At 43.3% G+C, this 16,303-nt stretch overlaps 1 protein-coding gene across 1 annotated transcript in view; it reads right to left on the minus strand.

Annotated features, from left to right (window-relative positions):
- Positions 1-10,718, minus strand: part of wbp1la (WW domain binding protein 1-like a) — a 118,506-nt gene extending 107,788 nt beyond the window's left edge. Inside the window, exon 1 of the mRNA XM_060842242.1 lies at positions 10,559-10,718. Within this exon, the coding sequence (XP_060698225.1) occupies positions 10,559-10,636 (78 nt within the window). The 5' untranslated portion in view covers positions 10,637-10,718. The remainder of the gene's footprint in view (positions 1-10,558) is intronic.
- Between the last annotated feature and the right edge of the window lie 5,585 nt (positions 10,719-16,303).

A 16,303-nucleotide genomic window follows, 5' to 3' on the forward strand; every position in this document is an offset into this window, starting at 1 on the left:
GTTCCAACTGCACATGACTAAAGCCTGTGGTATTTTGTTTTCTTGGGGTAGTGGTTTGAAATGTGTGGGAAAGGGGGTGATAGGTGGGAATCGCAGGAGATGAATTCAAAGTTCTTGTAAAATATCCATGCAGAAACAAAACTAGAAAAGGCAATTGGTTTCTTTTGGACACACAGACACAGCTGGAATTGCAGAATACTGACATCAGGAACAGAGAGTTCTAGAATCCCATGCAATAAAAACACAATTTGATTTATTAACACATTATAAACAAGTGGCCGATACATATACTTTCCTTTTGTTAAAAGGAAGGAGGTGCAGTGTCATATAATGGTGGGAGTCAGATCGGGCCCTTTGCTTTGCTCTCTGATTCACAAGCCATATTCCTACACAACATTTCCACTCTCCTGATTGCAGAAGATGCAGTTAAAAAACAGATAGGATTGGATAGAAGGCATTGGTCAATAATCTTAGATCAGTGGGGCAGCATGGTGGCTCACTGGTTAGCACTGCTGCCTCACAGCACCAGGGACCCGGGTTTGATTCCAACTTCGGGTGACTGTGTGGTGTTTGCACATTCTCCCCGTGTCTGTGTGGGTTTCCTCCCACAGTCCAAAGATGTGCAGGTTAGGTGGATTGGTCATGCTAAATTACCCGGTGTTCAGGGACGTGTAGGCTAGGTGCATTAATTAGGGGAAATAGTGTAGTGGAATGGGTCTGGGTGGGATAATCTAAGGGTTGGTGTGGACTTGTTGGGCCAAATGGCCTGTAGGGATTCTAATTCTAATTCAGTGCATTGCTCTCAGGTAGCCTGGATCATGTTTATGTTTGACTGCACCACCCAAATGTCAAGCAATGACAATCTCCAACAAGAAAAAATATAACCATCTTTTCTTGGCATTCAATGATATCACCATCATTGAATCTCCCACTATGAAGATCCTAGAACTTACCATTGGCCAAAAACTGAACTGAAATCAGCCATGGATATACTATGGCTACAAAACGCTGGTGAGAGGTTGTGGAGTCTGCAGCACGTAATTCACTTCCCAAATCCCTAGACATGCCCAGATGAATGAAGTTCTAAACACTCAAGGATCTCAACACCATCCAGGATAAAGCAATCCATTTCCATCCACCAGCTAAAATCTTAACTCACCCCATACCAACACAAGCTAGCATCAAGGTCATATACATGATTCACAACAGCACCTTTCAACCTGGAACCTCTACCATTGTGAAGGACCAGGGTAGCATTCTATGAAAGAAAACGGTTTAAAATTTTCAATGAAATGTGGAGATTTAGCATTCATCTCTGCAAACAAAATTGGTTTGGAATGTATCCATCATAGATAGAAAACACATCTCGGTCTCAAAATTTCAGAATTATACATGTATTTTAAAAAGCCAATTAGAACAAATCATGAAGGAGCACTTAAACAAAATAGCTTAGAGCTTTTGTGAGTCGTACTGTCCCTACCTCTGAGCCAGGAGAACTGGGTTCAAGTTTCACCTGCTCCAGGAAATGTGTAATAACAGGAGTTAAGTATTAGGCTCAGCAGTATGCCCCAGTTTGAAGTATTTTCATTGACACTCCAGGTATGAAGAACGCCCACCTTGTTAACAACACTCTGGAGGGCTACCAGTGCCCACAGAATTCTGCACCAATATGAATCAGCAAATTCAAGAGAGGAGAGAAAGGTTAGGAGCAGGAGAACAGGACAGACATAATCTCATTGATCTATTTCTGAGTGGTGACAGGAGGTGGACAAAAAAGGAAGAGGATCGGCAAACAAGGATACCTTGTTCTCCAGTAAATAGGAGCCAAACAGTGGCTAAACCTTAAATAAAAAGTTCTCCAATCAGAAATTGCTGAGCTCATGCAGGTTTTATTTTATTCAAATTATAGCTCTGGAGATTAATTTCCATTCTCCAGATGTCACTTGTAACCCTGAAGGCACTTCGATCAATATGTAAGAGTTTCAACCAGCCTAATGTGCTTGTATTTATGACTGGAACACCAATCCAACAGCAATGTTAGGTATGTGATGAGAAGTTAAAAGTCCCTGGACTGTCTGGTTAAATTTCAATAGTGTGTACAGTATCGACATTGTACCTAATGTACCCCACATTATCAAGAAATCTATTGTAATATAGCAAGTCTTTGAGAATGCAGCTGTCTAGTCTCCTCAACCAGTGGTGTCACCACTGAATTAAGGGTTTACACACTGAAAATCATTGCATGTTGGTCTACCCGCATATTCAGTGCTCTGTCCTGTCAAGACAAGCTCAATATTCCCTTGAGGCAGCAGAGGTGGAAGCTCATCATCTTTTTTCTGGCTTGCATGGGTCCTCCATGCTTTGTTACTATAAACGAGAGCAGTCAGAACACAGACACTGTATTGACAGAACTTTGTACTTTTTGGTCATTTGCGGCTGATACTAGACTCCCGGGCTTTGACAATGACAGCTGTGGCCCTAGAAGTTCCCAGTGGGATGCTCTTTGGAGGGTCGATGTGAACACGATGGGCCGAGTGGCCAGCTTGCACATTGCAGAGATTGTATGATCACTTAAGGCCATAAGAAATAGGAACATGAGTAGACCATTTGGCCCCTTGAGCTTACTCTGCCATTCAATATGATCATGGCTGACCTGACATTTCTCACACCCAGTTCCTGCCTTTTCCCCATAACCTAATTCCCCGACTGGTCAAAAATATTTCAGCATTAAAATATACATATGGACTCCACCCCCACAGCTCTCTGGGGCAAGGAATTCCATAGACACTCAACTCTATGAAGAAATTGCACCTCATCTCAGTCTTAAATCTGCAGCTTTTATTCTATGTCTATGCTCTCAGGTCCTGGACTCTCCCATGAAGAAAAACATCCTTACTTCTCTCTACCAGGTTAAACCAGATTCCCTGTTGCTTCTGTGATCCTTGATACTGCACCATTAAGTCTAAGCTCATGCCACCAATGTAATATGAAGATCAAAAGTCAAACCCTGGGCCCAGGTGAACATTGTTGTATATGTACTCAGGTACTAAAGTGGTCCTTTGGCCAACCTTACATTGAGCATATCTCTCAACACTGGCTACAAGCTTTTACTGTAAGCAAAATGGCCTTTGGTGATTCCTTATAATGTGAAAATAATCAGTATCTGAGAGATATCCTGACATTGTAAATGATGCAAAGTAAGTGAAAAGCTGTCTTTCTTGTGTTGTTTACCCAATGGCCTTCCCATTAGATGCCTGGCTCATTTTAATACCATGTGCCAATATTTTCACTGCTGTATCAAATAGCTTTATAGATTTTGCATACTGTAACAGAACAGATCAAAGTAGCTGACAAGGCCCAGTTGGGACAATACCTGCTTCCAGTCAGAAAGTTGTGGCCTTTAGTCTCAATCCAGGATGTGAACACAAAACGCATGTGCAGTACTGAAGTGTTGCCACCAAAGCACCATTAGCCTTCACGGTTGGACACAAGGTCCCATGCCACCATTGTGACGGGTCGTGGAGTTCTCTCCAATTAATATTTATCCCTCAACTCAACATTACAGAAACAGAATGCCTAGTTATTGTCATTATAATAATCATTATTGTGAAGTGATTCACTTTGGTAAGAGTAATAAGAAGATGGGGTACTTGGCTAATGGTCGGATACTTGATAGTGTGGATGAGCAGAGGGATCTTGGTGTCCAAATACACAGATCTCTGAAAGTTGCTACCCAGGTAAATAGTGCTGTGAAGAAGGCATATGGCGTACTGGCTTTTATTGGTAGAGGTATTCAGTTCCGGAGTCCTGAGGTCATGTTGCAGTTGTATAAGACTCTGGTGCGGCCGCATCTGGAGTATTGTGTGCAGTTTTGGTCGCCTTACTATAGGAAGGATGTGGAGGCACTGGAACGGGTGCAGAGGAGGTTTACCAGGATGTTGCCTGGTATGGTAGGAAGATCGTATGAGGAAAGGCTGAGGCACTTGGGGCTGTTCTCATTGGAGAAAAGACGGTTTAGGGGTGACTTGATAGAGGTGTACAAGATGATTAGGGGTTTAGATAGGGTTGACCATGAGAACCTTTTTCCACGTATGGAATCAGATATTACGAGGGGGCATAGCTTTAAATTAAGGGGTGGTAGGTATAGGACTGATGTTAGGGGTAGATTCTTTACTCAGCGAGTCATGAGTTCATGGAATGCCCTGCCAGTAACAGTGGTGGACTCTCCCTCTTTATGGGCATTTAAACGGGCATTGGATAGGCATGTGGAGGATAGTGGGCTAGTGTAGGTTAGGTGAGCTTGGATTGGTGCAACATTGAGGGCCGAAGGACCTGTACTGCGCTGCATTTTTTTTCTATGTTCTATCATTACTATTTGCAGGAACATACTCTGTGCATTATGACAATATCTGCATTAAATTAGCTGCAGAGCGCTTTTGGGGAATGGATACTCATGGCAAGTGCTATATAAATTCTAGTTTTCTTGCTTTACTTCCTGAAAATGAATTATGTTCTATTTTCCAGACATTCTATGGCTTTGCATATGTTTTATTGGCTAACAAATGCTTTATAAAATACTGAAAGGAGGGTTCTGAAAAAGAGTCACTGAATCCGAAACATTAACTCTGTTTTCACTCCACAAATGCTGCCCTGCTTGCTGAGTTTTCGCAGCAATTTCTGTTTTTGTTCATGAAGTACTACTCAGGTCGTTAAACATCTCCAGGAGCATTCTAAACCAAAAGCATGACATTGTGCTACACAAGGAGAAATTGGAACAAAATAAAACAAAAATCCGCAGTTGACGGAGATCTGAAACTAACCAAAAACTGATACTGGAGAAATGCAGCAGGTCTGACAGCATCTGAGGGGAATTTCTCTCCACGGATGTTGTCGACTTGCCGAGTTTCTCCAGCAATTTCAGTTTTTGTAAGGGGCTATTAGGTCAGGTGATCAAAACCTTTGATCAAAAAGAGACCGGCCTTGAAAAGGGAGAAACAAGCTGGAAAGAAATAGAAGAAAAAATGTCAGAGTTTGAGGCCCAGAATTGGCAGGTGTGCTATCAACAAATGGAAACTTGCAAGAAGCCATAATTAGCAGACAGCAGGTTTTGCAAGCATCTGTGGGGCTGAAGTACATTATAGAGCTAAAGGGGGGGACAAGCGAGGCTAGAAAAGGAATTTGAAAAACCAAGAGCCAGCGTACATAAATTAACACAAAGTTGACATAAGAAAATCAGGTTTTGGTGCAGATTGGGACAGAGACAGACCTTTAGACAAATAGAAGTTAATGGAATCAAGAACATGGAAAGCCATCAAGGAATGCATTTGAATAATCAAGTCTAGAGGTAACAAAGACATGCAGGAGGCTTCAACATGTGAGCAGAGGCAAGGGTGGAGTCAGACAATATCATGGAGTTGAAAAAAGGATGGTCTTAATGACAGCATCTGGGTGCTCCGGTTTCCTCCCACAGTCCAAAAATGTGCAGGTTAGGTGAATTGGCCATGCTAAATTGCCCGTAGTGTTAGCTGAAGGAGTTAATGTAGGGGAATGGGTCTGGGTGGGTTGCGCATCAGCGGGTCGGTGTGGACTTGTTGGGCCGAAGGGCCTGTTTCCACACTGTAAGTAATCTAAATCTAATTAAGCATACTTGTATATCTGGAGCTCAACTGATTATCAAGTTTGTAAGCAATCTGATTCAGCATCAGATAGGAACCAGGAAGAGAAGTAGAAGTAGAGATGGGACTAGGAAACATGCCAGACAAAGTCAACAGCTTTACTCTTCCCATCAGTTAATAGGAGAGTGTTATTAATACATGTTGATAAACAGCAACACATGCAGAAATACATCTTTGTCAAAGATGCCACAGAGGCTGGTATCCCGTCACCTATGCACCCTTTGTTTACATGTACATAGCACTTGACACTGGTCCAGCTTGAATGAACAGAACCTCAGACACTCCTGTTTATAATTGGTCAGCCTGGAATCCCCGATTGTAGATTGAGTTCCCTGATTGGACCAGCCCCAAGGGCCACATGACTGACCTTGTTACGATCATGACTACCCTGCCCCTCTAAATCCAGGGATGTCAGCCTGTTCTTTTTCTTGTAGCCTCTCCTAGGGTGTTTTTCACATTGGATCCAGTTCCTCAGACTCAGCCACTGATATGGGTGATGGGTACCACACCTTAGCTTGTCTCTCATTCTTGGAGTGTCTTGAAGAAACTCATCCTTTTCTTCAGGCAGTAACGGCGTTAAGGCAGAGACATTCACGATGTCTATCACAGATTCCAGTTTCTTTGACGCTAGATGGAGGGGGAGGACTCTCTGGCTCCAATAGCCATTCTGAGGGACTGGGTATGTTTTGCTCCTGTTCCATTTGAGAGTTTTCAGGTTTCACATGGTCCACGTGCTTACTCAGGACGCCTCACCCACCCGAATTTTGTACGCCATGGAACCTGAGCTCTTGTCAACCTCCCATTGTACGCATGCAGGGCATTTCTAGGGTTTCTACACCAAACCTCTTTCCCTGAAGCAAACTCTCTCTATTGCTTAGTGGAATCTTGTGTCCAGCATTGCCGTTCCTGATGCTATTTCACCCGGCAACTATTCTAGTTCCAGGAAGATCAGATTTGATGTGGTGTAGAGTTTTCTCACCATTATAGCACCTTAGCTGGAGCTATCCCTGCAGTTGCATGAGGCATGGTCTGGATTATCAAACTGTCCAAGTTTCTATTTGATTGAGTGAAGCTGTAGGGAACTTCTTGAAGCCTGCCTTCCATGTTTGTACTGTTCTTTCTGCCAGATCATTGGATCTTGGATGGTACAGAGCTGTCTTTTTATACCAAATGACATTCAGCTTTAGGAAATAGAGATTCCCTGCTGGTAAACGATGACCCATTATCTATGAGCAACACTTCCGGGAGCCTGTGTGTTGCAAACAGGCGTGCAGCTTTTCTATCATCGCCCCTGTGTTTGACAAATGGACTCCATGCATGTCCAACCATATTCATTGTGGATACCCTGACCTGCTGTGCTTTTCCAGCACCACTCTAATCTAGACTCTGATCTCCAGCATCCACTTTTGCCCATAAAAGAGCTTGCATAGTTGATGTGTAACTGAGTCCACAGTTTACCCAGCCATTCTGACAAATGTGCAGGAGCTGCTGATGGTCATTTTTGTCCTCGATGGCATTCTGGGCACTGCCCCATCAATGTAGTTAAGACTGCATCCAATCCTAGCCACCAGACTTAACTTCTCACCAACATCTTCATTTTGGAAGCCCCTGGAGTTCAGCCAATATCTGGCAGCGATCTTTCCTCAGGACAATCACTCTTGCTTCCCACATTAGTATACCATCCTCTACAGTGACCTTGTCTCGCCAGCTGCAGAAAGGTTTCAGTCCTGGTTGTGATGGCCCTTTTGTTACCCCAAACACCAGCAGGTGTTTTAGTTTTGTCAGGATCGGATCTTGTGGTGTCCACAGTCAGATATTGTCAGCAGTGACTGGAGGGGTGTCCAGAAAATCAGAACAGAATCTTCCAGCGACAGCACCACTGGTGGTGTATCTGTGAGGTGGAGGTGACTCAAGAATTAGAATGAGAATGAGAGAATAGTGCTGAATTTGACCTGAAGGTATAGGTTGTGCTGTCTTGTCCTCTGAATAGCCGCAGAGGTTTGTGGTTTGTTATTATTATAAATTTTCATCTGTAAAGGTATTGATGGAACTATCTCACACAAAAGGTGACTGCCAAATCTTCCTTCTCTATCTGGGCGTAACTGTGTTCTGCATCAGCCAAGTCCAGGAAGCATATGCTATTGGGTGTTCCTCTCCATTGAGCCATCTGTCAGCCAACACCGTCCCGATACTGTACGGGGAAGCATCACGCGTCAGCACCAGACCTCACTTGGGATCATACCTTAGTGGTGACAGCTACTTCTTCACTTCTGTTAAGGTTACATTTTGGCTATGAGACCATTTCCAAGGCTGACCTTTTTTTTAAACAGATATAAAAGGGGCGCCAGGATGGAGACCAGGTTACATATGAACTTTCTGCAATAGTTCACTAATTCAAGGAAAGACCTAAGCCCTGGTACAGGCATGGGAACCAGGGCATCTTTGATCACCCTCACTTTATCTTCCACCAGGTGTAATCCATTCTTGTTGACTCTGTAGCCCATGTAGGTCACTTAGAGTGCCTGGAACACACATTTTTCCCTTTTAAAAAGGCATATGTTTGCTTTGGAGGAACAGCTAAGGATTATGTTCAAGTTCTAAGTGCTCTTTGTTGGCTTTTCCTGTTATTAGCATATCATCCAGATAAATGGCGACCTGGGGTAGACCTTGTAAAATGTTCTCCATTGTCTGCTGAAAAATGGCACGGTTTGACAATACCCCAAATGGCAGTCTCATATATAGGTACAAAACCTTGATGGATATTCCCTTTGGAATCATAAATCCAAAGTCCCATGTTCCTCCCATGCATTTAACTTGACATATCTCAAAATATTCATATTTCCAAAACTATTATTTTCTAAGAGAGATCTCCAAGCACAGTATCTCAATCAACTGTTGCATAATTCAAAACTTTCAATATCATTATCAGCCATGGAAAATATCTTAGAGAAAGCTGCCATTTAGTCCCTTACATGTACTAGCTTTCCAATTAGAGCTCTCCACTTTACTGTCCATCCCATGCTCTGTTCCTCAGATCATTGAGAATTGTCATCTAACATTTTTGTGGAGGAACATTCAATTTCAACAACTGTACACAGCTTTAAGGCCCCAGCAAAACAAGGAAAAACATCATATTGTCATTCAGGCATGAAATAAGTATTACAAAAGACACAAAGGATTGCAGGGTTGTCATTTCATGTCGCTTAAATGATAATTAAAACACCAAAGTCTTACTGTCATTCTTCGCAATCATCTGAAATCCACCCAGTAAAGGGCAGGTATCATTATTCAGATCCCCACTATAGGCAGGTAACAAATTATTCTCCATTGACATCTAATATCAGTCATTAATCCTTATAGCCATTCAAATTAGCACAACTGCATGAAGCATCTTTGGCTCACAGTTGCCATATCACCCACCAGGAAAGGAAAACTAAGTTAAGACACATTAAAATCTTCCCTTCTCACATAGTCTTTGATAGTCAACATTTTTAAAAGACTCAGTTTAGGATGTGCCTTAAAATGGTTGATTTAGAAATTCCTCCAAGTGCAATTCTCAAATTATAAAGTGGAAAGTCAGAGTCTAAGGGGTGACTTTATAGAGGTTTCTAAAATCATGAGGGACATGGGTAGGGTGAATAGCCAAGGTCTTTTCCCTGGGATGGGGGAGTTCAAAACTACAGGGCACACATTTAAGGTGAGAGGGGAAGTATTCAAAAGGGACCTGTGGTGCATATATGGAATGAGCTGTCAGAAAGGTGGAGGAGGCTGGTACAATTACAACATTTAAAAGGCATCTAGATGGGTACATGAATAGGAAGGGTTTCAGGGATATGGGCCAAGTGCTGGCAAATGGGACTAGATTAATGTAGAATATCTGGTCAGCATGGATAAGTTGGACTAAAAGGTCTATTTCTGTGCATACATCTCTATGGCGCAGTGCTCTCCGTAGGTAGAATAGGACACTTCACATTTTTACTGAAACTGGCAACTCAATCCATTGAGTTTGTGCCAACTGTCTACAATCTTACTCACCAGCTCACATCAAGGATCATCAAAGGCAGGAAGGAATGTGGAGTTAAGGTTGCAATCTGTTCTGCACAATCTAATTAGATGGTGGAATAGGTCTGACTCCTCTCAAAATCAGTTCAAGTATATCAATGTGGTGATTTATTTCTTTAAAGCACAATAACCCATCTTGAGAAAAATGCAGCACTCAGTCCACATACAGTAAGCTCCCACAAGCGAGACAACTTTAATGGTGTGTGGACGTTCACTGAAGGAGAGAAGTTAGGGGACTTCCCAGATCTTCCACCAAAACGGGCAGGAGACTCAACATAGTCCCTGCCCAGCGCACATTGCTGCTGGAGATGTACTGTCACATCCCACCGGTAAGACCCTGGAGACTAGGGCTGGGGGCAGAGCCTGGATTCATCTGAGAACCTAAGAGTTAGACATCCTCCCTGCCCCATGGCCCAAACAGATCCCTTTAAAAACGAAAGCAAACTTGAAAAGACCAGTCTACACTTAAGAACGATATATACATTTTAAGAAAAACAAGGAGGAGGTTAGGGGAGAAACAATTGACAGCTCAAAATTGAAATGATGCGAGCTTCAGTTAAAACATGTTAACCAGACAGGCCATTTAAAAAGTACTGAAGGGAAACTCAGATCATACATGTTAAAACAAAACAAAAATCTCATTAATCTATTAGATATCAACTGGAAAGACCGCACTGACGCCCGTGAGGAATACAAATGTAACAAATTGCGATGTAGCCAAGGCCTGAAATGGTTACAATGTAACGACGGGTTTCTCTTTCGTGTGTGTTATTTTTTAAATGGAAACACATTTAAAAGGCCAGCGCTTTGTTTTCGCTTACCTGGGCTTCCACGCCGGCCAATTTAACAGGGAAGACCTGAAGCAGCAGAAGAGCCATCCTGAGGGGGATCTGGCTCATCGCCTCCCCGCTGTATCTCTCCTCACAACCGTCCTGTCCTAGCAGCCTCTCCCGGCTCCAGGGAGAGTTCCGACACCCTCTCCCTCTCTACCCGTCCTCCCCCCCCCCCCCAACACCATCAGTATCCAGCCCTCCGAGTCCCGCCCCCTACCCCACCCTCCATTGGCTGGATCCATGACCCCGCCTCCCTGTTTAAAACTTTCCCGCCTGACGATTGGTCAGCCAGACCTGTCAGTCTATCCCCGCCCCGCCCCCGGAGGTGGGTGCACGCGCCTGCCAACGGGGATGCTCGCGCCCGCGCAGGGTGGGGAGCGGACGCTTGTTCCTTGTTTTTCTACAAAAATAAAGCAGCTTTAGAAAGAAAGACAGAGGCGATTCGTGCTATTGCTTTCCATTGCACCAGGGAAACGCGTTGCCCTTCTGCATTTTGCAATCCCCGGGACAGCTCTGCATTATTTAATCGCTCTTTCTGTCGCTTCCTCCACCATGCACGTTCCTTCTCCACGCACAGATGAAGACTTGCTGTCATTTCCACTTTCGATATCGTGCAGCGCTGCCAATGCTCGATGCATATAACGTTATTTCCCGACGACAAAATCCAGCAGGTTTCCCATTCAATTCCCAACTTTCTCTATTTTTTGTTCTCTCTGGTGCAGGTTGGGTCTAGCAGATCATCCAGTGCCGGAGGTAGGAGATTTCTTCAGTTGCTACCTCAGTGATAAGTGCAGGTGCTGAATTACCATTGCACGGTCTTGCCAGGACTGTGCCCACCCTGACAATCCACTGAGCCGTATGTGGCTATGCAATTACCTGCTGAGACCCTGTCTATGGTTCTCCGCTTTTAAGACTTATCTTGAAACCTACCTGTTTGACCAGGCTTCCTTGGTCATCCATGGTACTCCTACGGGTGGCTTCATAATTCATTTTAATGCTGCATCTGGAATGTTTCATTGCATTAAAGGTGCTATATAAACACAAATTGTTGTTAAAGTTGCTACACGAATGCAAGTCGTTATCTGCGAAACGTTTTAACATCGACCCAGCTTTCAGATTTTTCAGAAGCTCATGTTTTTGTTTACAAACTGCAATTTTTGTTTATATTACAGATTCCCAACATATTTTTGTTCGTCTATAGATTCATAGAGCACAGAATGAGGCTGTTGATCCATCATGGATGCTCATTCCTGAAGAAGGGCTTATGCCCGAAACGTCGAATCTCCTGCTCCTTTGATGCTGCCTGACCTGCTGCGCTTTTCCAGCAACACATTTTTATGCTGTTGATCCATCATGTCTGGGTTCGGTGTTTGAAAGAGCAATTATCTCGTTTCCTTTCTCTTCTGCTGTAGGCCTGAAAATTGTTTAAGTCATCTAGTCAAAACCATTTCTGGGAGAAAGTGAGGACTGCAGATGCTGGAGATCAGAGCTGGAAAAGTGCAGCAGACCATTTCTGGACTAATTCAAAATACCTGAAAATATGCCAGAAAATCAATTACTTCATGAAGTGCTGCTTCTTCAGTTAAGGACGGGCAATAAAATGCTCATCTTGGCAAATGAAATCCATGCCTCAGAATAATTCTAATGCAGAAGGAGGCCATTCAGCCCATCATATCTGCAACAGTCCTTCAAACATGCAATTCACTTACTGCCATACCAACACATCTCTTCGACCCTGCGTGGTTTCCTTCATAGATAAGAATCTGCTTCAAGTTTGAATTCTTTCAATTGAGCACAACATTTCCCAGCAGCACATGACAGATCCCAATCACACTCTGTATGAAAAAGATTTTCCTCATGTCACCATTGCTCTTTGTTTTGCCAGTTGCTTTAAATCTGTTTAAATCCCTCTCATTCTCGATCCTTTCACGTATGGAAACAGCTTTACCCTAACATCCTGTAACTGCATAAATAAAAACCGTTGCTGGTTTGGGGAAAGCAGCAACAATTCTGTGTCAACAATGTCTCAAGACCATTAGATAAATGACCTTTCAATTGAATATTAATGGAGAGAAGAACGTTGCCAATACTTTCGGAGAGCTTTCTACTTCTCTATGTTTAGATAGAACCTTTCGATTAACCAATTCAAACCACCAATAACAGACATTTAAGGTTCTCTCATTGTCACTGTTAAAGGGATGGTAGGAGGTTTTGCTGATGTTAGTCAAGTGAGGGTCACATTAAGTAAACTGGTCAGAATTGTTAAAGTGTAAATGGGTTAAAAAGATAAATCTCTGGAAAAAAAAGTACATTGTCTTTCATAAGCCAATGATGCACTAAAGTGCCTTACAGCTAATGAAATAGAAACATAGAAAATAGGAGCAGGAGTAAACCATTCGGCCCTATGAGCCTGCCCCACCATTCAATATGATCCTCCAACTCAGTCTCCTGTTCCCATTTCCTCCTGTATCCTTTAATATCTTTATCCCTAGGAATTAGATCTTTTTCTTTCCTGAAAACATTCAATGTTTTGGTCTCAACCACTTTCTGTGAAGAGAGTTCCACAGGCTCACTACTCTCTGGGTGAAGGAATGTTTCCTTGAGTCAGCGCTAAATGGCCTCCCATGTATCATTAGACTGTAACACATGGTTTTGGAGAACATTTACAGGCAATGTTACATGCCTACTTCTGTATTATGGAAATGGTCTATAATGGGGGTGGGGGGGCTGTAGTTCGACTACCCCTTTAGTGAACTGTTGAGATGCCCAATGGGGAAATGAGGTCCTTATAATTACTTGTAGGAGGGCATGGCATGGGAATCATGGCATTAGTTACATTTCAGTTCACCTTTTGTTGTTCACTTCTTTTTCTTTGGCATTCCCTTGAGATTGAGGATGACCTTCTTCCTCTGTGGTCCTGTGGTGACTAAGTGGGGCAGGTGGTGTTTGAAGAGAGGCAGGGTGGGTGGAATGTTTTGGGTTTTATACATGCCCCTTCTATCAGCTTCCACCTGAGTCTGTCAGAGATGGTTGGTACCTTTGTGGCTGCTTCTTTAGATAGTAAATGAAAACTGAAAGAACCGCAGATGCTGTAAATCAGAAACTGTTCTGAGGAAGGGTCACTCGACCCGAAACATTAACTCTGATTTCTCTCCACAGATGCTGTCAGACTTGCTGAGCATTTCCAGCAATTTCTGCTTTAGTTTCTTCTTTGGACACTATTGAGTATGGAGATTCCCATGAGTTGGAGGAGATGTTGATTTTTTTCCGGTGACACCTTGATGACATCCTTCAAGCATTTCTTCTGCCTTCCTGATAACCACTAGCTCAGAGTAGAGAGCTCTCTTTGGGAGTCTTATGTCAGGCATGCAGACAATGTGGTCAGACCTAGCTAAGTGATGTACCCAGTGCCTTGTCACTAGGTGATGTTGGCCTGAGAGAGAACAGCAAGACTGGGTGCACACTCTGCCATTGGGCTTGCAAGAGTTTGCGGAGGTATCATTGGTGATATTTCTCCGTGGGTTTGTGATGTCTGTTGCACATTAGCACAGCTTTGATGCATTCAGAACAGTGGCTAACACGCTTCTCAACAAACTTCTCGATGGGTTTGGAGGTGTTGTCAGCCAACACTCTTTCTCAGGCGATCAAAAGCACGAGCAGGTGATGTTGAGCTCTACGGTTAATGTCTGCCCTTGCTGAATTGACATTCCCAAGGTATGGGTATTGTCATGTGATTTGCTCTGTTTGTTGTGGGAGAGTGTTGTGTTGTGGAAAGAGGTGGCTAGAGGATATTCTGTCTTCTGGATGTTTAACCTAAGGCCTACTCTCCCATGATCGAGTGCATCAATAATGCTTTGGAGTGTGTTCTCTTCGGTGCGCACCCATGATACACACTGCGACTTGATGACAGTGATCGGTGGTCTTAGTTCTGAATCGAAGAGGCGATGCAGTTTCCCACTCATCCTCTAAAGAAATGTGGTGTGGAATGTGGCAGTGAGGAGGCTGAGAAAGTGTTGGTGCAATGACCCTGCCATTGTACAGCCAGCACAGAGTGGGGACTAATTTCTGCCACCAACCAAATGTGAGGAGATAATCCCGACCAGTGGACAGAGGCAAAAGCCTTTGTGAGAGCAGAGAAGGTTATGTATAAAAGGTTGCTGCTGCTGTCTGCACCGCTCTTGGACTGGCCTTACATGAGGATAATGTGCACTGTCCCCTTCAATGTACAGAAAAGCATTCAGGCTCCAGGAGGCGCTATTCAACCAGTGGGAGGAGGCGATTGAGGAGGATTATTGCAATGTCCTTCCTTATCATGGACAGCAGGGTGACCCTTCTGAAAGTACTGCAATTGGTTTAGTTTCTTTTCTAGAAGATGGTCAAAATTGTCATTGGTGGATTCCATTGGTGTTTGTATTCCTATCGCCTTCATGTCCATTGGCATTGAAATCACTGGAGAATCAGCTCATCTCCCTTTGGTCCATGAGCCAGTGACTGGTTAAGGATGTAATAGAATTCCTCTTGTGTCTTAGCTGTTGCTTCTGAGGTTGGGACACACACATTGGTGACTGTGGTGTACCACTTCTACATTAGGATAAGCCCAAGGGTCATCGGGTGTTTGTTTAACCCACAGAGGGCTCCGTGAGATGGGTTTGTTTTATGAATGGTCAAACCAACCCATTAAACAAAAAAATACCCAAAAGAACTGCAGATGTTGAAAACTTCAAACAAAAACAGAAATTGCTGGAAAACCTCAGCAGGTCTGGCAGCGTCTGTGGAGAGAAAGCAGAGTTACTGTTTCAAGTCCAGCAATCCTTCATCAGAACAGAACTGAAAGAGTCACTGGCCCTAAAATGTTAACCCTGTTTCTCTCTCCACAGATGCTGCTGACCTGCTGAGTTTCTTCAGGAATTTCTGTTTTTGTTTCAGAGAGCGGGAGAAGTTGTTTACTTGGACTTTAGTAAAGCCCTTGACAAGGTTCCACATGGTAGACTAATTTGTAAAGTTTAGATCACATGGGATTCAGGGCAAGCTTGGATACAAAATTGGCTTAACAGTGGGAAACAGTCAGTGATGGTGAGGGTTGTTTATTTTTTTTTCTCTTTTTTTTCTTTTTTCCTTTTTTTCCCTTCTTAGCAGTGCCCTAACACTCCTGTTCTTTTTTTTTGTTTTTGTTTTCTTTTTTTTTCCTTCTTTTATAACCCCACACTACCGCCTAACTGCGGTAGTGCTTATTGTTTCCCCAGCACCCATAGTGTGTGTGCGCGCAGGTGTGAGACACAGTGAGAGACACAAAGTGCACAAATCTTTATTCATGAGGGTTGTTTATTGGACTGGTGGCTTGTTACCAACAGTGTTCTGCAAGGATTGGTGCTGGATCTACTTCTGTTTGACATTTACATAAATGATTTGGCTGAGAATTAAGGAAAGCGTGGTTAGTAATTTTGCGGATGACACTAAAAGTAGTGGTAAGTGGACAGTGAAGAAGGTTATCTAAAATTACAAAGAGATCTTAATCAACTGAGTTAATGGGCTGAGGAGTGGCAGATTGATTTTAATTTGGATAAATGCGAAGAATTGCATTTTGGTAAAACAAACAAGGGCAGGGCTTGTACAATTAATGGTAGGGCCCCGGGCAGTGTTGTAGAACAGAGAGGCTGAAGGATTCAGGTACATAATTCTTTGAAATTTATGTCACAGGTAGACAAAGTGGTTAAGAAGGCATTTAGCACACGT

The sequence above is a fragment of the Hemiscyllium ocellatum genome, chromosome 22, assembly GCF_020745735.1.
Source record: "Hemiscyllium ocellatum isolate sHemOce1 chromosome 22, sHemOce1.pat.X.cur, whole genome shotgun sequence".
NCBI lineage: Eukaryota > Metazoa > Chordata > Chondrichthyes > Orectolobiformes > Hemiscylliidae > Hemiscyllium > Hemiscyllium ocellatum.